The 22,719-nt window shown below is 40.8% G+C and overlaps 1 protein-coding gene across 2 annotated transcripts in view; it reads left to right on the top strand.

Annotated features, from left to right (window-relative positions):
- Positions 1 to 22,719, top strand: part of ARHGAP15 (Rho GTPase activating protein 15) — a 698,504-nt gene that overhangs the window by 628,013 nt on the left and 47,772 nt on the right. For both annotated transcript variants that reach the window (XM_024977977.2, NM_001105003.2), the window contains 1 exon segment: positions 6,343 to 6,448. In XM_024977977.2, coding sequence (XP_024833745.1) covers positions 6,343 to 6,448 — 106 coding nt within the window.

Genomic DNA, 22,719 nt, shown 5'->3' with positions numbered 1-22,719 from the left:
CTATTGGAATCTGAGTGGGAACTAAAAGGTAAGTATTAAAGTAGATGGGCTTCCCTGGTGGCTCAGCTGATAAAGAATCTGCCTGCAACGTGGGAGACCTGGGTTTGATCCCTGGATTGAAAAGTTCCACCGGAGAAGGGTATAGCTACCCACTGTAGTACTGTGGCCTGGAGAATCCATGAACTGTATAGTCCATGGGATCACAAAGAGTCGGAAACGACTGAGCAACTTTCACTCAAAGTAGATACAAAAGTAAATCAGAAGGGCACAATGGTAAGAGCAAATGTGAGTGAAAAGGCCCCAATCATGGAGTGTCTTCCTCCTGGCAAGAGTTCGTGTAAGTCTCTTAGCATACCATTTACCTAAGAGGTTCTCTAATTCTCTGTGTAGCAAAGGTTCATTTTCTCCCTTTTAGTCATGATGTAAAAGAGTCAGAGATATCTGAAAGTCTTCTCAAAACTCTCAATACTTTACAATAATGAGAAACCATATGCTGAAGGAGAAATATTAATAGAAAATGCTGTCTTTCAGATGCTCACTGAATCAGTTGAAGACAGTTGACGCATCTTTAGTAAGCTGTGTCTGAATCTTAGCTCATTAACCACTCCTGTATTATGTATGCTGATTCCAGCTCCTAATATGACACATCAATAAACCAGATCTGAAAAGGTGTCATTTCGATTTTAATGTATCCAATTGTATTTTTAGAAGTTCCTTCACTTAGAAGTGTTTGTGTTATTTCTGATTTTACAAGCTATGGAAGAGTGGGTTCAGTATTGATTTGAAGGGGAAGCTACTGCTTTCCTATAACCTTTTCAAACCTTCTTTCTGATTATGTTGTAAGAACAATAAATGGCTCCTCCTTGATAATATTTCAGCCCTCTCTAATCTATTGTCCAGTACCCGCTCCATGACTTAAGTGTAACTTAACCACAGATATTTATGTACCACCGTTCATTTCAGTTCCTCAATTATAAGTGAAAGCAGAGAAAGAGAAAAATATTTCTATTAAGTAGTCTTCATGTAGGATGTTTCTTACCAGCATATATGGAACAACCATGTACTTTTACAAAAATTCTTACATGGAACTAAGCTGCTCATCAACAAGATCACCAGCCTCTCAAATTATGTAGTGTGCTGTGAAATGTCAGGCAACCATAGCAAGTGTCTTGTCACCAGTTGGCATCAACTCAGTTCAAGTATTAGGAACTACATTTCGAATGCTCACTATAACCAGGTAGTATGCCCGGGACTGAAAATAAAAGGTGAGCCATATTTAGCATAGACCTCAAAAAAAAGAGGAGGGGAAGGGAGTGATGAATATTTATACAGTACCTACATTTTGCTGGTCACTGTTAAGTACACTACATACCTTGTTTAATCCATAAGTCTGGCCTCTTTGACATTTTTCAAAGAAAATAAAAAACTTATCCAAGACCACACACACCACTTATCCAAGACTGCTAAAACACTGTTGTGGAATTCAAACCAAGGTCTGTCTGTCCCAATCTGTGTTCAGGTCTTTCCTTTGTTTACTAATTCTTTTTTTTTTTTTTTAAATTCAATTAACCCACTGCTTCTGCTGCCAAGTCATTTCAGTCATGTCTGACTCTGCTACCCCATGGACTGTAGCCCACCAGGGTCTTCTGTCCATGGACTCTCCAGGCAAGAATACTGCCCTCCTCTAGAGGATCTTCCCCACCCAGGGATCAAATCCACATCTATTATGTCTCCTGCATTGGCAGGCAGGTTCTTTACCACCTAGAAAGCTCATTTTCTAGTGCCATCTAGAAACTCCATTTAACCCACTATATGCCAGTATAAGAGTTGCCTCAGTTTATGGGAAAATTTTCAGTTTAATGGGACAAATCTACAGGTATTCATGTCATGAAAATACCATATGAAGTGTTATATATCAATAAATAGAATGTCCTAAGCGCAATGGAACATAGAAGAGGGACTCTGCCTAGGGAGGTTCATAATTCTTTTATCCAGTTGGTTAAAAAGACAAAGTAAAGCTTTAATTCCTGCCCAGATACCATGGCAGTGACCTTGCAATTATTTCCAATTAAGCAACCCCAACCTTTCTTAAACCTGCTCTGCCTGGGTCATACACTCCCTAAAACTGAGGTTTGCTGGATGTGGCCATTTAGACCACTCTCTACTTACTGTCTGTCAAGCTTAGATCATGGCTGCTACTTCTATAGACCTCAATGTTAACGGATCCTTTTTTTTTTTTTTTTTTTTGGAGACTCTGACATTAAACTAATCATTACCATGGCCAGAGTCTTCAATAAAATTAGAAAGGTCACCTCTCTTCCTTTCCCCTCCTCTCCTCCCCTCATCTTTCCCAATTTCATCTGTATTACTTGAATCAGAAGATCCTTGGGTAAATTAAACTACTAGCATCATCCCATTTTATGCAGAATGTACTCATCTCAAAAATATATAAATGTATGTGTGTTGTGTTGTTTAATGGCTAAGTCGTGTCTGATTCTTTTGCGACCCCATGGACTGTAGCCTGCCAGGCTCCTCTGTCCATGGGATTTCCCAGACAAGAATACTGGAGTGGGTTGCCATTTCTTTCTCCAGGGGATTTCCGTACCCAGGGATTGAATCCATATCTCTTGCATTGGCAGAGCGGTTCTTTATCACTGAGCCACCAGGGAAGCAATGTATGTTTATGTATAGGATCATTGGTGTGTGTGGAATTAGCTTCAGATGCCTAGACACAAAGTCTCCAAGTGTCCCTAAGTGCTCTGTCCTGAACATACTGTACCAATTTGCTCTCATCTTTATTGACTTGTTTTACTTCTGAGTTTCTCATATCCCATAGGCTCCAACTGGTCCTCTGAAGCATCACATTGTCCTGCCATCATTAAGCTACAAGGGGGCTTTCTAGCCTTTTGGCAGGAAGATTAGATCTGCTGTTGCTATGATGTTGCAACTACCTTTTCTCTTTTTCTCTCCCTTTCTCTCCCTTTTCTCTTTTTCTCTCCCTTTCTCTACCTTTTCTCTTTGTCTCTTTCATTTGCAGTTGTCCAATCCATAGTATGTTGGAACTCTTCTAAGAATAACTGCAATTTTGAAAGCTCTGAGTGTGGGAGGCATTATTTATAGGCCTTTGTGGTTTTTAGAGGAAGAAGAACAACTTCTAAGCAGAGTTCTCCTAATAAGACTACCCCCACCCTATTTTCAGTTCAGTTCAGCTCAGTTGCTCAATGTGTCTGACTCTTTGTGACCCCATGAACCGCAGCACGCCAGGCCTCTGTGTCCATCACCAACTCCCGGAGTCCAACCAAAGCCATGTCCACTGAGTCAGTGATGCTATCCAACCATCTCATCCTCTGTCATCCCCTTCTCCTCCTGCCCTCAATCTTTCCCAGCATCAGGGTCTTTTCAAATGAATCAGTTCTTTGCATCAGGTGGCCAAAGTATTGGAGTTTCAGCTTCAACATCAGTCCTTCCAATGAACACCCAGGACTGATCTCTTTCAGGATGGACTGGTTGGATCTCCTTGCAGTCCAAGGGATTCTCAAGAGTCTTCTCCAACACCACAGTTCAAAAGCATCAATTCTTCGGTGCTCAGCTTTCTTTACAGTCCAAATCTCACATCCATACATGACTACTGGAAAAACCATAGCCTTGACTAGACGAACCTTTGTTGGCAAAGTAATGTCTCTGCTTTTTAATATGCTATCTAAGTTGGTCATAACTTCCTTTCCAAGGAGTAAGCATCTTTTAATTTCATGGCCACAATCACCATCTGCAGTGATTTGGAGCCCAGAAAAATAAAGTCTGACACTGTTTCCACTGTTTCCCCATCTATTTCCCATGAAGTGATGGGACCGGATGCCATGATCTTCATTTTCTGAATGTTGAGCTTTATGCCAACTTTTTCACTCTCCTCTTTCACTTTCATCAAGAGGCTCTTTAGTTCCTCTTCACTTTCTGCCATAAGGGTGGTATCATCTGCATATCTGAGGTGATTGATATTTTTCCTGGCAATCCTGATTCCAGCTTGTGCTTCCTCCAGCCCAGTGTTTCTCATGATGTACTCTGCATGTAAATTAAATCAGCAGGGTGACAATATACAGCTTTGACCTACTCCTTTTCCTACTTGGAACCAGTCTGTTGTTCCATGTCCAGTTCTAACTGTTGCTTCCTGACCTGCATACAAATTTCTCAAGAGGCAGTTCAGGTGGTCTGGTATTCCTATCTCTTTCAGAATTTTCCACAGTTTATTGTGATCCACACAGTCAAAGGCTTTGGCATAGTCAATAAAGCAGAAATAGATGTTTTTCTGGAATTCTCTTGCTTTTTCCATGATCCAGAGGATGTTGGCAATTTGATCTCTGGTTCCTCTGCCTTTTCTAAAACCAGCTTGAACATCTGGAAGTTCACAGTTCACGTATTGCTGAAGCCTGGCTTAGAGAATTTTGAGCATTACTTTACTAGCGTGTGAGATGAGTGCAATTGTGTGGTAGTTTGAGCATTCTTTGGCATTGCCTTTCTTTGGGATTGGAATGAAAACTGACCTTTTCCAGTCCTGTGGCCACTGCTGAGTTTTCCAAATTTGCTGGCATATTGAGTGAACACTTTCACAGCATCATCCTTCAGGATTTGAAATAGCTCTATTTTAGCCAAATACTATCTTCTGCAGGATATTTTCCTGTAATTCCTTAGAAAAAAAGTTTCCTTTGCAATAGTGTATTAAGAAAAAAAAACACTGTCAGTTTCTACACTCGTTCTTCAGGACTGTCCTGATAGCTCCACAGATTGAAGGAAGCTGTTTATACTGTGTGTTCCACTCTCCATGGGCTCAGTTCTCAAGATCATCTCATAGTACAACTATAAGCCATCTACTTTCTAAACAGAAAGGCCAAAAGGCTACAAAGATAAGTTATCCCCCTGTACACAGTCTCCCCAGAAGTCCCACATAACACTCTGACTACAGTCTCATTGGCCAGACTGTGTCAGCTGGTCACTCTAGCTGCCAAGGAAGTGAGGAAATGATCTCTTTTAGCTGCGTATGGCCATCTCCTCAACAATGGGATGGTCTAGCTAAGGAGGAAGAGAATGGATACTGGGTGGTGTGTGCCTCACCTATTATTCTCTTATCTCTTATCTTTTCTAGCAGTGGCCTCTTTAGAATCATCAGGAGCTCTGTGCTAGAAGTTAGAAGTAAAGTACAGAAAAGAAAGGTATCTGAGTCAATTATATAAAGAGCTTAAATTCAAGAAATTATTATAATTCTGAGCTTTTATTAAAACTATGGTAAGATAAATTCTCTAGTATACTAAGTAACTCAGTTCTTACTGTGCCATCCATGCCCAGAAAGGCAAAAAGAAACAAAATGAAAGAAAACACCCTACGTGATATGTAGTTTGGAATAACTTCCTATTTTTTTTAATGTATGTGACTAAGCATTATGCTTTCAAATTTATTTGCATTTTTTTTTGTTTTACAGCAAAAATGAAATGTATTAGGGAGAAAAGATAGCATAGAACTAATAAAAAAGAAATCTTTACTCCTCCACAAAATTAAGCAAAAAAATAGAATACTGGTAATTGAATCAGAATGTATGTCCTTGTGTGTTTGTTTTCTAATGCTGCTATGACAAATTATCACAAACTCTGGCTCCAAACCATAAGAATTTATTATCTTACGTTCCTGAAGACAAGAAGTCTGAAGTCTATTTTGTAGGGCAAAAATCAAGGTGCTGGCAGGCCTGTGTTCCTTCTGGAGGCTCTTTCCTCAGCTTTTCTGGGGTTTAGAGGCTATCTTTACTCCTCGACCCATGGAGTATCACATAGCCATAGCTCCTTTTGCTTTCATTGACATATCCCCTTCTCTCTCTGACTCTGATCCTCCTGCTTCCCTCCTGGCCACCACTGTGATTACATTGGGCCATCCAGATAATCCAGAATAATCCCCCCCCATCTCAGAATCCCAAATTTAATTGGGATTAAATCCCTAATACGTGGAAGGTAATGTATTCACAGGTTCCAGAGATTAGGCCATGGACATCTTTGGGAGGCCATTATTCACTCTGCCACAACTTAGAAAATAGTAAAGCACTTATGAAAACTGATTGATCTTAATAAGAAGATCGTGTCAGAGCCACACTGTTGCTGCTTTCATTTTCCCTTGATCTTATTCACAGTCAAAATAAAGAAACTTCATGATGCTGATTTTCAGTATATTTATTCCCTTTGGCTGCTAATCAGAGCTTTACGTTTTACATTTGCTAGGATTTAGTCCAAAATTCTTCTCAGAAAATTCCCTCATGCACCTGAGTAATCGTATTCTTTTCTGTTTTTTGTTTTGTTTTGTTTTCAGAAAAGCAAGACAACAACACAAGAATCGAAGCTATAAAGTCTCTTGTACAAAAACTCCCTCCACCAAATCGTGACACCATGAAGGTTCTCTTTGGACACCTAACTAAGTAAGTTGTAAAAGTTTCTGGTTGTGTTGTCATATTCTCATTTCCTAAATGACCAATATTTAATTTCAAGTCTCTAGTACAAGAGTTTCTGAATGCATCCATCTCAAATTTCCCCCTCTAGCTGATCTAACTCTTCCTTCAGAAGCTGGGAAATGTACTTGAGGTAGGAAGGGAGACCTACAAAAGGAACTTTCAAAATAATCTCTTTTCCCTGACTTTTAAACAAGTACATGTTTGCTGACTGATTGCCACAACTGTAGCCAGAGCCCTGGAATGGGCTGGGTTTACTTTGTTATTTTAGTATGATGGCAGGAGCCTGGAATGATTTAGACATGAGTTCAAAACCTAGAGCCATCATGTACCAAGAGTGATGACCACATATAAGTGACTTAATCTCTCTGATAACCAGTTCCTTCATCTATAAGACATTGATGCCAATAGACAATGTGACACCTATGTAAACTGCAGAAAGTGAAGAGGAACTAAAAAGCCTCTTGATGAAAGTGAAAGTGAAGAGTGAAAAAGTTGGGTTAAAGCTCAACATTCAGAAAACAAAGATCATGGCATCCAGTCCCATCACTTCATGGTAAATAGATGGGGAAACAGTGGAAACAGTGTCAGACTTTATTTTTCTGGGCTCCAAAATCACTGCAGATGGTGACTGCAGCCATGAAATTAAAAGACGCTTACTCTTTAGAAGGAAAGTTATGACCAACCTAGACAGCATACTCAAAAGCAGAGACATTACTTTGCCAACAAAGGTTCGTCTAGTCAAGGCTATGGTTTTTCCTGTGGTCATGTATGGATGTGAGAGTTGGACTGTGAAGAAGGCTGAGCACCGAAGAATTGATGCTTTTGAACTGTGGTGTTGGAGAAGATTCTTGAGAGTCCCTTGGACTCCAAGCAGATCCAACCAGTCCATCCTGAAGGAGATCAGCCCTGGGATTTCTTTGGAAGGAATGATGCTAAAGCTGAAACTCCAGTACTTTGGCCACCTCATGCGAAGAGTTGACTCATTGGAAAAGACTCTGACGCTGGGAGGGACTGGGGGCAGGAGGATAAGGGGACAACAGAGGATGAGATGGCTGGATGGCATCACTGACTCGATGGATGTGAGTCTGAGTGAACTCCGGGAGTTGGTGATGGACAGGGAGGCCTGGCGTGCTGTGATTCATGGGGTCGCAAAGAGTCGGACACGACTGAGCGACTGATCTGATCTGATGTAAACTGCTAAGAGAAAAAAAGACAGTGAAAAGACCTAGAGGCCACACAGAGCTTGGTGTGTTTGACAAGCATAAAGCAGACCTGACTGGCTAGAGCCTCATGGATGAGGGACATGGGGGTGGAGCTGAGGTCATAGATGTTAGACCAGTGTAAAACCACATAGGTTCTTGCGGGCCACAGTGAGAAAGTGGAATTCCATTATAAATACAGTGATGAACCATAAAGTGTGTTAAATTGAGGGATTCTATACAAGATCACCCTGGCTGACAGATGGAGAATGATTTCCAAAAGTGAAAGCAGGGAGACCTATACGGAGAAGACTGTGGTAGTTCAGGCAAAAAGTAATGGTAGTTTCACTGGAAGCCTTAAAGAAGTATTTTGATGATGGGTCAAGTCAGATTTGCTGATAGTTAGGATGCAGTGGAGAAAGGAAAGGAGAAATTAAATGTTCCTCTTGGGGTTTGGTTTGGAGCAAATGGAGAAATGGTAATGTTACCTAGATGAGTAAAACTGGGAGAAGGAAAAGGTTGAATAGGAAGAACTAACTGGAGAGCTGTGTTTTGGACACTTTAAGTTTGAAATGACCGTTCCTCATTTGTCTTGTGTTAACACCTTCTTCAGATAATGCAGAGTGCAATATAAGTGATGAGGTTTTAGCTTTCATCACATACATATAGTAATATTGAAGCCTGATAGATCGGGCAGTTTTGCTTTTGTGAGATTAAATCTCTTTAATCACCCATTCCTTGGGTTGAGTCATTCCTATGGATTATTCAATTAACCCACTACATAATTTTTAATTGTAAATATAATGCACGGAATTGCATACATGAAAAATTTAGGCAACTGTCATGCTTATAAATCAAATTTGCCTTCCAGTCACTCTTAGCCTGCTGAGCAGAAATAACTACACTTCTTGTATCTACCCTTCCAGACATGTTCCTAATCCTAAGGACATGCAAATATACCTGTGTGTGCTTATTTATTGCATTAGAGTATACATTCTACACATATTGTTCTGCAACTATTTTTGCAACTCATGGACAGCTTCCCATTTCATTAAGCAGGTATCTGATTCTTTCTAACAGTGGCATAGTATTCCATGGGATGGATAATCTATAATTTGCTTCACTGTTCACTACATTAGGGAACATATTTCAATCTAATTCATCATATTTCCTTCTTACTATTTCACTCCCACCAGTGGAAGCTGTATCAAAGTTCAGAAGATCCCTTATTGTTAGAATGCCCCTGCTTGTCACGTCCATATACTGCCTTTGGTGGGAAACCCAGTATGGTTTCTTGGTGAAACGATGTTGGGCTTTGAAGAAATAGAGATCTACAGTCAAATTCTTGTTCTATACTTTATACTCCCTTTATGATCTCAAACACGTAAAATCATATTAAATAATATCAACCATATCTTGTGGTTATGAGAATTAAATGAGATAATGCATATAAAAAGTCTGGCACAAGGTAAGCATTCCTCAAATGCTAATTCTTTTCCCTTAGGTTCCAGGCACACCATGAAAGGAATTTCAAGTTGCATGTAAATACTGGAGTGCTTATCTCAGTAATTCTAACTGGACAAAGTCATTAAGCAAATGGAAAAGTATACTCTTTAACGCTATGTAATACCTAGTCTCAGAGATCTTGAGAAATATCCATTACTCAGTCTCAAGTATGCCTTTGTTTTTCCAACTGAAAGAACAACTATAAAATGAAGAAACTGAGAATCAGCTAAATCCTACTTTGAAAACACACACATGCACACACACACACATACACACACACAGTGAAGAGAGTCTATCCAATTAAAAACTTTGAAAGGATAAGAGTCATGCCACACAATCGCAGTATTAGCAATTAGTGCCTGATCATGTCTTATATTTAAATTAATTCCCTAATTTTGTTAGAACTTTCGTTCAATTCAGTAGAGATGGAAATAGATGTTTTTGATGGAGATTTCAGATTGGGTTATTATATCACCTTCACAGCATCCACGTGATACAGGTTTCCATTTTAGATGGAGAGAAAGTGTTGTTTGCTTGCCGCCCACCTTTCTTGAGTTGTGTGACCATATTCCACCCTGCAATGATTTATAAACAGGGTTTAATTATGCACAAGTATGTGCACATGATTATATCTTGTTAAGCATTTCTTGCTAAGTTTTTGATAAACAGCCAATCGTGGCATGTCATCAAAGCTTGAGAAGACTAAATAAGAAGATTGTTTAACGAGAATTTAAATGTATTCATGTTTGAAAGAATCATTAGAATGTTTTCCTTAGTCTTGATGTATTTGGTAGTTCTTCAGAAAATCTACCATCAACACTTGTATGTAGTGTTTATTCCAAATTGTTGCAAATATATATATATTTTGAAGTTTGTTTAGCAAAGGTCAGGGAATGCAATGAAGTGCCAAAAATTCCACTTGACCTACGTCGTACTCTATAGCCAACAGAATAGAAGTCCATTTTTGCAAAGCTCTGAGTTAAACATTCCCTTGAAAGCAGAGCAACTCCCAACTGAGAAAGTTTAATGCACCACAGTTGAAGTAGAAGCTGGATGCAGGTGCTATTCACAAAAGCCAGAATTTTTAAAGGGTTATGATTATATTAAGCATGTGAGTGCATGCTCAGTTGCTCAGTCGTGTCCCACTCTTTGTGACCCCATGAATTGTAGCCCACCAGGCTCCTTGTCCATGGAACTTTCCAGGCAAGAATACCGGAGTGGGTTGCCATTTCCTTCTCCAGGGGATCTCCCTGACCCAGCGATGAAACCTGCATTTCTTGTGTCTCCTGCATCCCCTGCATTGGCAAGTGGATTCTTTACCACTGCATCACCTGGGAAGCTCATGTTAAGCATAAGATTACATAATAACCTCACAGGCTGAATAGTCTCATAGTCCAGAGTCCTCATTCTCAATCATACTCATGGTGAAGTATGTGCTTCTGCTGTGATAGATTGAGACCAGGAATTCAGAATACACTATCGTCTCAAAATGTCATCAGCCAGAAATCTTTATTAATAGGCACTTTCACCAATTGACATTACAGTGATAAGCACTGGAAGGTCCCGTGATACCCTCTGAATCATATAAATGGCATGTTCTATCTCTGAAAAATATGTGGCCAGTGCATGTTCCTTCGGCCTGCTTATTTGAAAAGGCAGGCAGGCAAAGTGGAGATGAAGTTAATGGGAAGGCAGAACTAGAAAGATAAGCGTTGCTTGTTGATGGGTAGTAGCTTGAGGATGAGAGCTAGGCAGCGAGGTTATATAAGAAATAGAGAACCACTGAGACTTCATCTGTTGGACATTTGCATGATGTGCTCCGTGTTTATGAAAGAGTCCTCCAACAATAGAGTGTGGGGTGAATGAGATAGAAGAAGAAAAGAACCCAAGAAGCCACTTGGAGAGGTAGTTAGATTGGAGTGATGAATCTTGGATGGAAAACAATGGTCCAAACCCTGCGACTTCTCAAAGGAAAATTCCACTCAGCTTTTGCTTCTCTCATTTCTTCAACCCCCTTATTTAGTCAGTCATAGGGATAAGTCTCAACCTACTCCAGTACTCTTGCCTGGAAAATCCCACAGATGGAGGGGCCTGGTGGTCTGCAGTCCATGGGGTCCTAGGAGTCGGATACGACTGAGCAACTTCACTTTCACTTTTCACTTTCATGCATTGGAGAAGGCAATGGCAACCCACTCCAGTGTTCTTGCCTGGAGAACCCCAGGGACGGGGGAGCCTGGTGGGCTACCATCTATGGGGTCGCACAGAGTCGGACATGACTGAAGTGACTTAGCAGCAGCAGAAGCAGGGATAAGTCTGGGGTTTCAATGCCAAGTAATTGCAAAAATAGTTCCTTCAATAGCAGTAAAATTGCAAAAGAAGACACTGTTTAGAAGGGTGCACTTTTTTCTCTATTTTGAAATACAGACAGGGAAAAAGCAAGATGAGCTTAGAGAAGAATAAGGAAATAGAGTTAACTCTGTTTTGTTGGTGTGAGTTGAAACAAGCCCTCTAGATCTGCTGGTGGGGATGTCCCACCCAGCACGGTGGGAACCCATAAATGTAATATAGCTCAAGAATGAAAGCCTTTCAGATCTTATTGCCTTTTGAGCCAATATCTTAATGCCATTACCTATCCTAAGGAATGGTGGGGGAGGCAGGTAGCTTATGCAAACGAAATTTTACTATTTACACGAGTAGAAACTTGGAAACAACCTAAGCATTCAGGGACAGGGGATAGTTATACAAAACATGGCATATCATATCAGCTTAATAAAATGTAGTTCATAGCTAGTTGTTTTTTTAAGTAGGGAAATCCTTGCATTAAGTCAAAGTCAGGGATACAATATTTTATATACTCAAAGAGAGTATAAGTATAAATATGTGGGAAAGTTGTGCATTTAGAAAAGACTGTAAAGCTGCTTGCTGAGATGTTAATATTTCTTTCTTAGAGTTGTTGAATCATGAAAGAATTTTTTCTTTGTGTGTTTCTTCTTCTCTCCTAGCAGTGGGATAGAAAGAGACATGGGGTTTGAGAGCCGGTAAAGAGAATAGGCTTTGAAGTTAGGCAGAAGTGAATGTGAGCCTTGGCACTGCCACTTACTGGACGCATAACTGTGAACTGACTTAACTCTAAGCTTCCTTTTTCTCATCTGCAATTCAGGATTCATAATAACACCTATTACTGTGGTTAGCAGTGAAAGAAGAATCCTTTGAAAGAATCTTGCACAGTACCTAGCACATAGTAGGTCTTGGATAAGCATTATACATCAACATTTATTATTTTTATTATGTGAGAAACATAAAATAATTCCTAATGAAATAAATACAGGAAGAACTGCTGAGGCTGGGTTGCCAAATTTCCTGACTTCCAGAAAAATTCTTTAGCTCACCACAACATCTTTTGCCAGAACCTGAGTTCCGACTCTGGCCTGACTCGGCCAGGCTCCCCTGGTCCCCATGAGCTGCCTTCTTTGGCGGGCTGACAGACCGCCTGACACCTCCGTGGGGTGCCCAGCCCCTGTGTGAATTCCCTGCACAATTCTGTGCTGTCACCAACTCTCCGTCAACCTGATCTGAATCTTATCCCATGTTCTCAAATCCAGCTGTTTTCACCTTCAAAGTGGTATCCTGCTGATAAGAAAGCCTGGTCCACTTGACTTCTATGCAGGCATTGGGACACTGGTGACAGACACGGGTCCTCCTTCACTTCCCGTTCAGAGCCTTCTGTTATAGCAGTATCCTAGGGACAGACAGTCCTCTTGCCTTGTTGTCTAACTTATCAGAATGGTTCTCACAGTGAGGATTTCCTACCAGGCAGGGCAGCACACTGGCCATGTGGAAGCCTAGTAAGTGAGATAATCTGAAGCCAGTAGGGCCTTACCCTTGGCCTCAAATCCCCAGTGTAAACACTCCTAGAATTTTACCAGCTATATATCCACCTGTCATTGATGCTGACCTTTTCAAGTTCTAGAATTCCTGCTGCTGTTACTATAAATAAACTGTCCTAGCTATTGCTGAAATCTTTTTTCACATTTTTATTTCCAGGATAAAAATAATACACGAGAAGTACAGAAAACTTAGAAGATAAATACAACAGTATTTTTCACTGTTAAACTCGTTAGCCAGATTTACTTTGTGGCATGCATTTTGGAGGCCAAAACAATCTCAAATGTTTGAGGATGGGTAGGGGAAGATATAAAAGAACATTCAATCCCCAACGAGGTATACATCGTCCAGAGAAAGTTAAAATATCTCAGAAATGTGTAGCATTTAGAGGTGCTTAAAATAATGTCATTCACTGATTTTCAAAAACAGCTTTGGAAGAATATATTTGCTGAAGATTTTAGGTGCAAATAAACATTGTTGTAGGAGACTTGCACTTTGTAAAGTAGGCTAAGAAAAGCGTCCAGCTGTTCTTTGAATTCCAAGGTGAAAAAATGATATGGCTGAATAGACAGATCTCATGGAAGCATGCCAGTTGAATGCTTCATTGAAAGGTGAAACTGTTGAGCTGTGGCTATTTTGTGCGAGTAAACTGATATTTAAAGCTTCTCTGTGATGTTCATGGATGTTAAATAAAATATTCTACAAAGGCATGTCAGAAGAACTCCAATGACGATGACCTAGAAGTATAGGGATTGTATGAGGAAATGATGCTGAGGAAGTAATTCATCTACCCAGCCTGTAAAATGGTCCTGTGGGTGTTTCTGAGCTTTTGGGAGGGTGGGGGGATGAGGCATAGCCTGAGATGGACTGGAAAGCCTGTGAGTCCTCACCCTTCTCCCTGTTAAAGAGTGATGGCTGGTGAAGCTCTGCCTCCCATCAAGGCCTCTGAAAGCTCTGCTCTGGTGTGCCTTGGAGCAAGCTGTGTTTTCCTGTGCTGCCTTCTGGCACTCCACCCTTTTTCTGTACACTTTGGTCTCTCACCCAACCACAATACCTGATATCCAAAGACTTGCAGGCCGTGGGTATTTTTACTGGAAAATAAAGAACCTGAGCAAATTGTTATTTTCCCTTTTTCTCTTTCTTTTTTTTCCCCCTGAGAAACAAGGGCTGCAAGTTGTTTGAAATAAGCCAGAAGCCTAATAGCTCCTTTGCTTGTGTGTTTGAAATGGCACCCTAATCACTTTGAAGAGCTAATGTACTTCCTATGGGTCTGAAATTTCTCAACTGGACTCCCGTGGCAGAATTTGGCCTGGTAGTTAAGAAAATTAATTACTCTGATCCTGAGGATGAAGCAATAGTTCCCAACTCCCTGTAGTAATCATTAAAATGTCATCTACTTAGGAGACATCTTGGCATGGGATTCATAAGGTTTGTGAGCATGGGACTAAGGTTCAATGATCCTTCCACTGGTGGATCCTTGTTCTGCAGGAAGGCTTTGGGAGATAAGGTTTTTAAGACGGGAGTAAAATGACTTTAGATCTTTTGATTTAACATTTGAATGTTAACATTAACCACTGAATAATAGAAAACAAAGCAAAACTTAACATGGCTACTGCCCATTTATCACTGTCTTCTCGACTATTAGTGATGGCCCATCTCATGGGGTATTTCCCTCCTAAAAGGTAAGTTTTTTTAAGCTGTCCCAGCCTTCTCCACCATGAATCTTAGCCTTTTACCTAGAGGGAAAGACCCAGGGATTTAGAATCAAAAGACATAGGCTCAAATCCCAACCTCAGCCCTTAGAAACTGTAAGCCACTCAGTCATGTGTGACTCTTTGTAGCCTGCTGTTCCCTCTTTCCATGGGATTTTTCAGACAAGAGTACTGGAGTGGTTGCCATTTCCTACTCTAGGGGATCCTCTTGATCCAGGAACGAACCCAAGTCTCTTGTGTCTTCTGCATTGCAGGCAGATTCTTTACCCCTGAACCATCAGGGAAGTATAATATTAGGAAAGCCTTTAATGCCTCTAACCCTCCCTTTTACTTATCTGTGAAATAGGTCAAGTAAATTCACACTGTGAAAATGTTAACTGTGGAGTCCTATCCACTCATTCCTTCAGGAAGTCTTAAAGGAGTGCCTACTGTATTCCAGGCGCTGGACTAGATCAGAGATTGGCAAGCTATGGCCATGGATGACACCCAGCCTGCTGCCTATTTTTATCAACAAAGTTTTATTGGGAAACACAACATACTTATGTGTTTATGTATTGCCAGTGGCTGTTTTCATGCTACAGTGGCAAAAGTTAAATCACTGTAACAAGTTGCACAAGGCCAAAAATAGTTACTATCCAACCCTTTACAGAAAGTGTTTACCTACCTTTCAATTGAATACCAGGGGCACAAGCAAGACTCCTACCCTCACTTATCCTATGGTTTCCCAGGATTGATAAATGAGTAAACAATTATAATAAATACAGTGTGATATCACAAGACACTATGAGAGCACTAAGCAGGAGCTGACGTTTAGCCAAGAGAAACCAAAGAATGCCTCCCACAAGAGAAGACATGGGCTATTTTTAAGGATGTCATTTTGGCAGACAAAGGCCTCTATAGGCAGAAGGAAGACTGTGTACAAAGCGGCAGGAAGAAGGAGAATTACAGTACGATAAAGACATGGTGACTCCTCTGGAATGATAAATTAGGAACCATAAAAGAGGGGATAGGACAGAAGCCCAGAATGTAGTAAATTAGAGCTAAATTGTGATGAACCTCATATGCTTTGCTAAGGAGTTCGAAATTCATTCATAGACACTAGGTAAATCACTGAATGATCTGAAGCAGGCAGAGATGTGATTTGACTTGTATTTATAAAGATCACAATCTTTTTAAATGTGAAGAATAACTAGTAGGAGGGCAGCACTAGATGTAGTAGGAGTAGTTAAGAGGCTGATACAGTGTCTAAGTCTGAGATACCATTCTAAGGGAGTGACGGGGAGAGGAGGGAAAGGGATGGCTACAAGAGGCATGGAGGAAGTAGATTCAATAGAACATGCTCAGTGAGTACATGCAAGAGGTTAAGAGGAAAGAAGATTCCAGCATGGCACCCAGGAACTAGCTAAATGGTGAAACCCTTAACTCAAACAGAGCAAAAGAAGAAAATTAGAGACATGAAAGAAGTTGAAATCTTTTGGACATGATGTGATTTGGTCATTGTTTATATTCTATTAAAGAATAAGAAATCTATGTTGGAATGCAGGAAAGCTGATTGGGATCTAGGTATGAATCTGGTAGTCTGGTTTAAAGATAGCATTGGGTGAGGTCATGAATAAACCCAAGGGAAGGTGTGAACCTAGAAGAGAGCTGAGGAAAGACTCCTGGGGGTGTCCCTATTGAAGAAGCGGCCAGAGGAAGAGATACTGGGAAAGGAATCTGAGAATAGTAGACCTGGTTATAGAAAGAAAACTTGATGGAGCAGAGGTATTTTATTTTGTGGCTAAAACTACTGCTTCCAGAAAAGGGACCTAGAAATTTCTCATGGTAATGGGACATTGAGCAGATATTCTAGTAGGGCTGCTGCTGCTGCTGCAGCTAAGTCGCTTCAGTCGTGTCCGACTCTGTGCGACCCCATAGACGGCAGCCCACCAGGCTCCCCCGTCCCTGGGATTCTCCAGGCAAGAACACTGGAGTGGGTTGCCATTTCCTTCTCCAGTGCAGGAAAGTGAAAAGTGAAAGGAAAGTGGCTCAGTCGTGTCCGACTCTTAGCGACCCCATGGACTGCAGCCTACCAGGCTCCTCTGTCCATGGGATTCTCCAGGCAAGAGTACTGGAGTGGGGTGCCATTGCCTTCTCCATCTAGTAATGATGATCTCCTATTCTAACATTCATCCTTTGGCTCTTGAAAAATCACGGGAATGAATATATAATAATCCAAAAGGAAAAAAAAAATTGTTCTATAGTATAGTGAGTTCTTGGAAACATTGGTAAAAATGGAAATTATGACCAGGTTCCTTCTACCATTAGCACATGGGCTTCAGGAGGGCAGGAATTTGTATCATTTTGATTCTTGCCACATTTCAAGAGCCTACTACAGTGTCCCACACATTGTGGATACTCAGTGATTTTTGTTGAACAATCACATGACCTCATTGAAGAGAAGAGGATCATTGAAAAGTCATTGATAGTTCCAATTAAGGTCAACTTCTTAAGCCTGGAATCTTAGAAACCTGATATAGACTAGGACTAGGGAATATTCCATTTCGAGGATATTGTTAAGTGAATTGTTTTTCTCAAGCTTCTGTCTCCTCACCTTATGTTTATCTTTTCATCATGATGAAGAGAAGAACAGCTCTAATTAGAAAAGAGGCAATATTAACATTCATCATGTTAGGAGGTCCAGAGTATAATGATCAATGGGTGCTCAACAAAGCTGACTTTGCTAAGTCTTGATCAGGGACTCCGTGACCACCCACCAGTGTTGGAGCCTTTTAAATCAATCACTACAGCCCAGAATGGGATTGCCAGTTCTTCTAGTTGCTTGATTATCTCAGATTTGTAACAGATCTTGGAATTTCAAAACTTAGATTTTTTTTTTCCTCCTGTCAGTAGTCTCACTACTCAATTAAAGAATCTCTATCTCTCTTGTCTCGTCATATCATCCAACCTTCCTGTCCATCTTTTGTTCCAGATCCAATATTGACTTCCTATTACCTTGAATTATTTAGCATCAGGTAAGGAGAAAAAATTATTATTACCAAGGCTTGACCTCTGCTTATAAGTGTATAAAGAAATTCAGTTCCCCTGTTTTATGGAGTGGAGACACATAACTTCAAAGTAGAAGGGGGAAAAAAATCAACCAGACCTCAAGTCACCTGATTTCCAGTCCACTAGACCACACTCTGCTTCCTTGCCAACACCAATACGCGATTGTTTCCAGGGAAGAAAGAGGGAGAAAGACCAGCCAACTGTGATAAAGGCACAGGCCCATCACTCAAATAACCTGTTTTTGCACATCAGCTATAACCCCAACCTTTTAAATAAAATTACCAAATTATTTAGTGGAGTGACATATTAAAATAGGGGTTTCTTTGGTGTCTGTCCTTCCGTCTCTCTCTCTCCCTCTAACACATTGCTTTCCACCTAAGAAACACTGGCAAGTTTTATCTCCAGGGGTCCTTTTAAAAAACAAGCAGAAAGAAGTAGAAAGAACATATTTTTTTTAAAGGTGGTGATGGAGCTGTCTTTTGCCACCTTCTTTCTCCTCCTTAAATGGAAAGCACTGAACCCAGATGCCCAACCACGGAAGATACTCTTCCAGAAGCAGCATCTGGCTTCCTGGCAAGCCCTTCAGGCGAGTCGTTTGGGAGCTTTGCAGTTGTCTTTTGGTCTGTCACGTGTATCAGATACCATGGCCTCTCTGGCTGGCATGTCCAGGCAGCTGCCAATTCCTTTTGCTTCACCTTTAGTTCTGAGAACTAGCTTCCTCATTTTCATTTCTTACTGGACTTATTTTTCTCCCCACTGCCCATAAGAATTCCAGGACAAGACTAATTTCTCACTGCTGTCGGCCTGTCAACTTCCTCTCCAGGCTTCTGTCTTTTGAACCCGAGTGAAATCTTCAGCCATTTAGTCCTACACTAAAATAGGTTACTTTGAATAATATTTCTTAGCCACTTCTTGTCAGCGTAGTTCCTTGTAAACTAGGGGTGGGGGGTGGGGGGAGGTTGTTCCCTGAAAAGAAAAACAAAACATTCCATCGGAGTAATTTATTCTGGTCCGTACACAAGATATGAAAGTATTCCTGGCATTTGTGTATTATTTAGTTAAATCATATCGGCTCCCCCACATCCTTGTCACACCACGAACAAAAGAGCATCTCAGGACTGCAGAAGAGGAGACAACGCGGCAGCATTTTACAAATAGCTGCCGCTTCAGGACACTAAAATTTTCTTTTTCTCTCTCTCTCTTTTACCTGTTAATGTAAATACATTTTTTCACTGGTGAAGGATTCTGTGGGGCTTTTTTTTATGGATAATTGTTAAGAACACAGAGTCCAATGGTAGCCCACGCACCAGGAAGCTGTGACAAGGTGCTGACAAGTCCGGCAGCGGCACCCAGAATGCAGAGGAGAAAGCAGAAATTAGAGCTGCAGGGTGACATCCAGGAATAGTTAACACGGGGTAGCTGCACATTTCCACGTTGCTGGGGGTTTTGCCTTGTGCAGGAAAAAGTGCAGCTTGTATACGAGATTTCAGATTTCAAGACTGTGTTGTCTGGGTTGAGAAAAGACTGGGCTTTAATAACGGACAGAAGGAAATCGCAGACATAAGTAATAATTAGTCTGTGGCCAGTGGCAGATTAAACCCATACTTGACTTTGAAGGGGTATGCAACTAAAACCCAGACTCACCTGAAATGACAGCCTCTGGAGGACAAAGAAATGAATTTAAGAGCTGTTCAGATCAGGACATTGGGAAGATCTTTGAAATCATCTATAAAACAGTAGAGCTCAAATTTAATATTAGGATTTTTAAGGCTTTTTTAATCTCTGTCTCAATAATATTTTGTGGTCTTTAGTTTTTCCTCAGGTTAATTTGTTTTCATGTGTACAAAGGAAGTTGGAAATAACCTTCAGAACTTAGAAGCTTTATATGAAATACGGCCTTCTATAAACTTTTTCTCACTTCTAGTAATTTCTTCTCCTCTGTCATACATTCTTTTAAACCAGGCTCTTTACACTGACAATTTCCCCTTTCTTTTGTTCTGCCTTTTGTCCCAATATCCTCCTCCTCCTCAAATTCTTCTTCCTACACTTCTCTCTGAGAACTGTCTTCACTTTCAAAGCTTTACAGATACATCATCCATTTCCCCATTTATTCTTGATACAAATACAGATCAAGTGCCTATCATGTGATAGATGCTGAGCTGGAAATAAGGATAATTTTACCAGGAAAACAATCAGTTCCTGGGATCTGGGAACTTGATTCAGTTATGTTATCAGTCTCTCTGCCCTTATCTGGGAATGTTCATGTCCCTCAATCTTGACTTTAACTCCCAACTTTCTGACTCTTGCCCTGCCCCTCCTCTCCTCACAGAGATATGCAAGCCGGCCTATCTGTTGTAGGCATTTAGTTAATCCATCCATGTGATTAGGAAGTCCCTGCTCTTCTTTGCTTTCCCACTTTCAAAGAGAGAAGTACAGACACTTCCCTGGTGGTCCAATGATTTAGACTTTACCTTCCAATGCAGGGGCAGAGGGTTCCATCCCTGGTAAGGGAATTAAAATGCCTTGTGACCAAAAAAACCAAAACATAAAAAAGAAGCAATATTATAACAAATTCAATGAAGACTTTAAAAATGGTCCAAGTCAAAAATATCTTAAAAAAAAAAAAAAGAGTGAAGTAGAACTTTTAGGAGCAAGGCCACAGCAAGGAATAGGCAAGATACAGTTGCTGGTGGTCGGGCAATAAAAACACTTTTTTCCTACCCTCCATTTAATGTCAGTCAAGACGCACCTCTTAATAAATCTTTTCCCTTTATCAGTGAGTTCACTTGCTCATTCATTCATTCGTTCATTCATGAATTCATTTAGCTCATAGTGTTTGGGATACGAAAAGATACAAGAAACTACCCCTGCTCTAAATGAATTTTTATCTAATTAATTCATGTCTCTTAGACATCAAAACCGAATGAGTGTTCTCAAACAGGGAAAAGACATGCAAAGTGTGATACTTCACTTAAATCTTATTATTTTCCTTTTGAACACTTTTTGAACAATCATTTTACATTCCAGAAAAATCCCACCCTCAAAAGCATCTCTTCTCTGATTAGAGCACAACTCTGTCCTCTTGGTTCCAGGCTCACCCACCTTTTCCCACTTCTCTTTCATTTCCAGCTGCCATTCCAGAGCTACAACTGCTCTTTTGGTACTGACCTTTGAGTCATCAGAAAGAGATTCCATTCACTCTCCCAACGCCACATTTCCTGTTTAGGGTCAGACATCCCCCACAGAGATAGTGAGGTATTTTATGGGTGGTTTACACGTCCAGCTATATTTTTTTACCTAATGGGAAAGGAAAAATAAAATGCATGCCGCATTCTCTTTGCCCTGACTTTGAAAATAACCACTAAAAATATTTTCATATCACACTGAAATATAAAATATTTTCATATTACATTGAAAATAACCAATTCCTAGGGAACCAAGCTTTTAAAGTAATTCATACTTCCCTGGCAGTCACAGGCATTTACCCTTCTTCTCCACAGAGGCAGGCCTGTTTTATTCACCCCTCATCACATTCTTGCTATTCTGTGCTTGAGTTTCCCCTCCAACACTCTATAGTAGGCTAGGTAGGCTAAGAAGCAGGTGACTACATAAAGTAAAGATTCACTGCCACATTCTAGTCATTTCTGATCCCAAAGCACATTTATCCAAGAAATGTTGATATAGAAGAAAACAGACATGAGGTTGCCATATAAAAGAAAATGGACTGTGGCCACGGAGATAGTGGGGGCAGGGAGAGAGAGAGCCAGAGAGATGTTCTGTTCATCAGGAACGCAGCCACCTGAAAAATACCAGCTAATTAGCTGTCTGTAGCCACAAAACACAGCAGTTTAGTGCAAGAAGTGAACAATACTTTACCTAACTGAAACTACAGAGCAGACTTAGGTAGGCTGCGTGCAATTACAGACACTGGAAGTCAGCCAGGACACTGAGGTTAACAACCCCTTCTCACAAAAAGCACCGCGGGAACATCAATGACCACAAGTGGTAAAGGCCGGCATCCTGCGGCCCATCCAGAAGGCCTCACCTCTCACAACCTAGGCTCCATCACAAGGGCGTAATGGTGTCAATTAACTGACTGGAAGAAAGAGTGCCCTCTATCGGTGTGCCTGGGCTCGGGGTGTGTGTGGCGGGGTATGGGTGTGGGTGTGAGTGCGCGCGCATGCGCATGCACATGCTCAGTCATTTCTGACTCTTCACGATCTATAGACTGGGCCCTGTGCTGTGTGACTAATTCAGCCTTCTTGGGAAGCAAGCTTTGAAGAGGTAGAATGGAGGGAGATTTAAATAATGGACATCCCAGGTGTCAAGTGGTAGACAAGGGAACTGTGAGGGATCCACCATCTGCTCATCTCGCGGCCAACACAAAGGCTGCCTACCATCTCAGAAAGTTCTAGTTCAGAATTTCTCAAACTTGAAGGTGCTTGTTGATCAAATCACATAGAGATCTTGTCAAAAATGTAGATTCTGATTAAAGAGGTCTGGAACAGAGCCTAAGATTTTGCATTGAGGACAAGCTTCCAGGTGCTGCTGTGTGGGAACCAAACTTTTAGAAGTCAGGGCTTGCAGAAAAGACAGCAGAGACTGGACGAAGAGATTGAGAACTTTAAAATGAGATTTAACACCCACAATAATCAGGCTCACTTTCATTGGTCCTAGGAACCAAAGGAAGCAGAAACAGAAAGAGTTCAAACTATAAAGACTCCAATCTACTCCTAAAATAACTTTTACTATTAGAGGATGCAAGAGGCACAGATTTTGTTCCTTGAACATGTTTCACGAATGAGATGGCTACTTTAAACAGTATAGCATTTCCCACTCACTGGCTGATACTGTAGCTGAGACACCCCAGCCAGCAGTGGTCTGGGAT

The sequence above is a fragment of the Bos taurus genome, chromosome 2, assembly GCF_002263795.3.
Source record: "Bos taurus isolate L1 Dominette 01449 registration number 42190680 breed Hereford chromosome 2, ARS-UCD2.0, whole genome shotgun sequence".
In the NCBI taxonomy this organism is placed as follows: Eukaryota; Metazoa; Chordata; class Mammalia; order Artiodactyla; family Bovidae; genus Bos; species Bos taurus.
The sequence above is the reverse complement of the archived record's forward strand: the minus strand, read 5'-3'. Positions and strand labels throughout refer to the sequence as shown.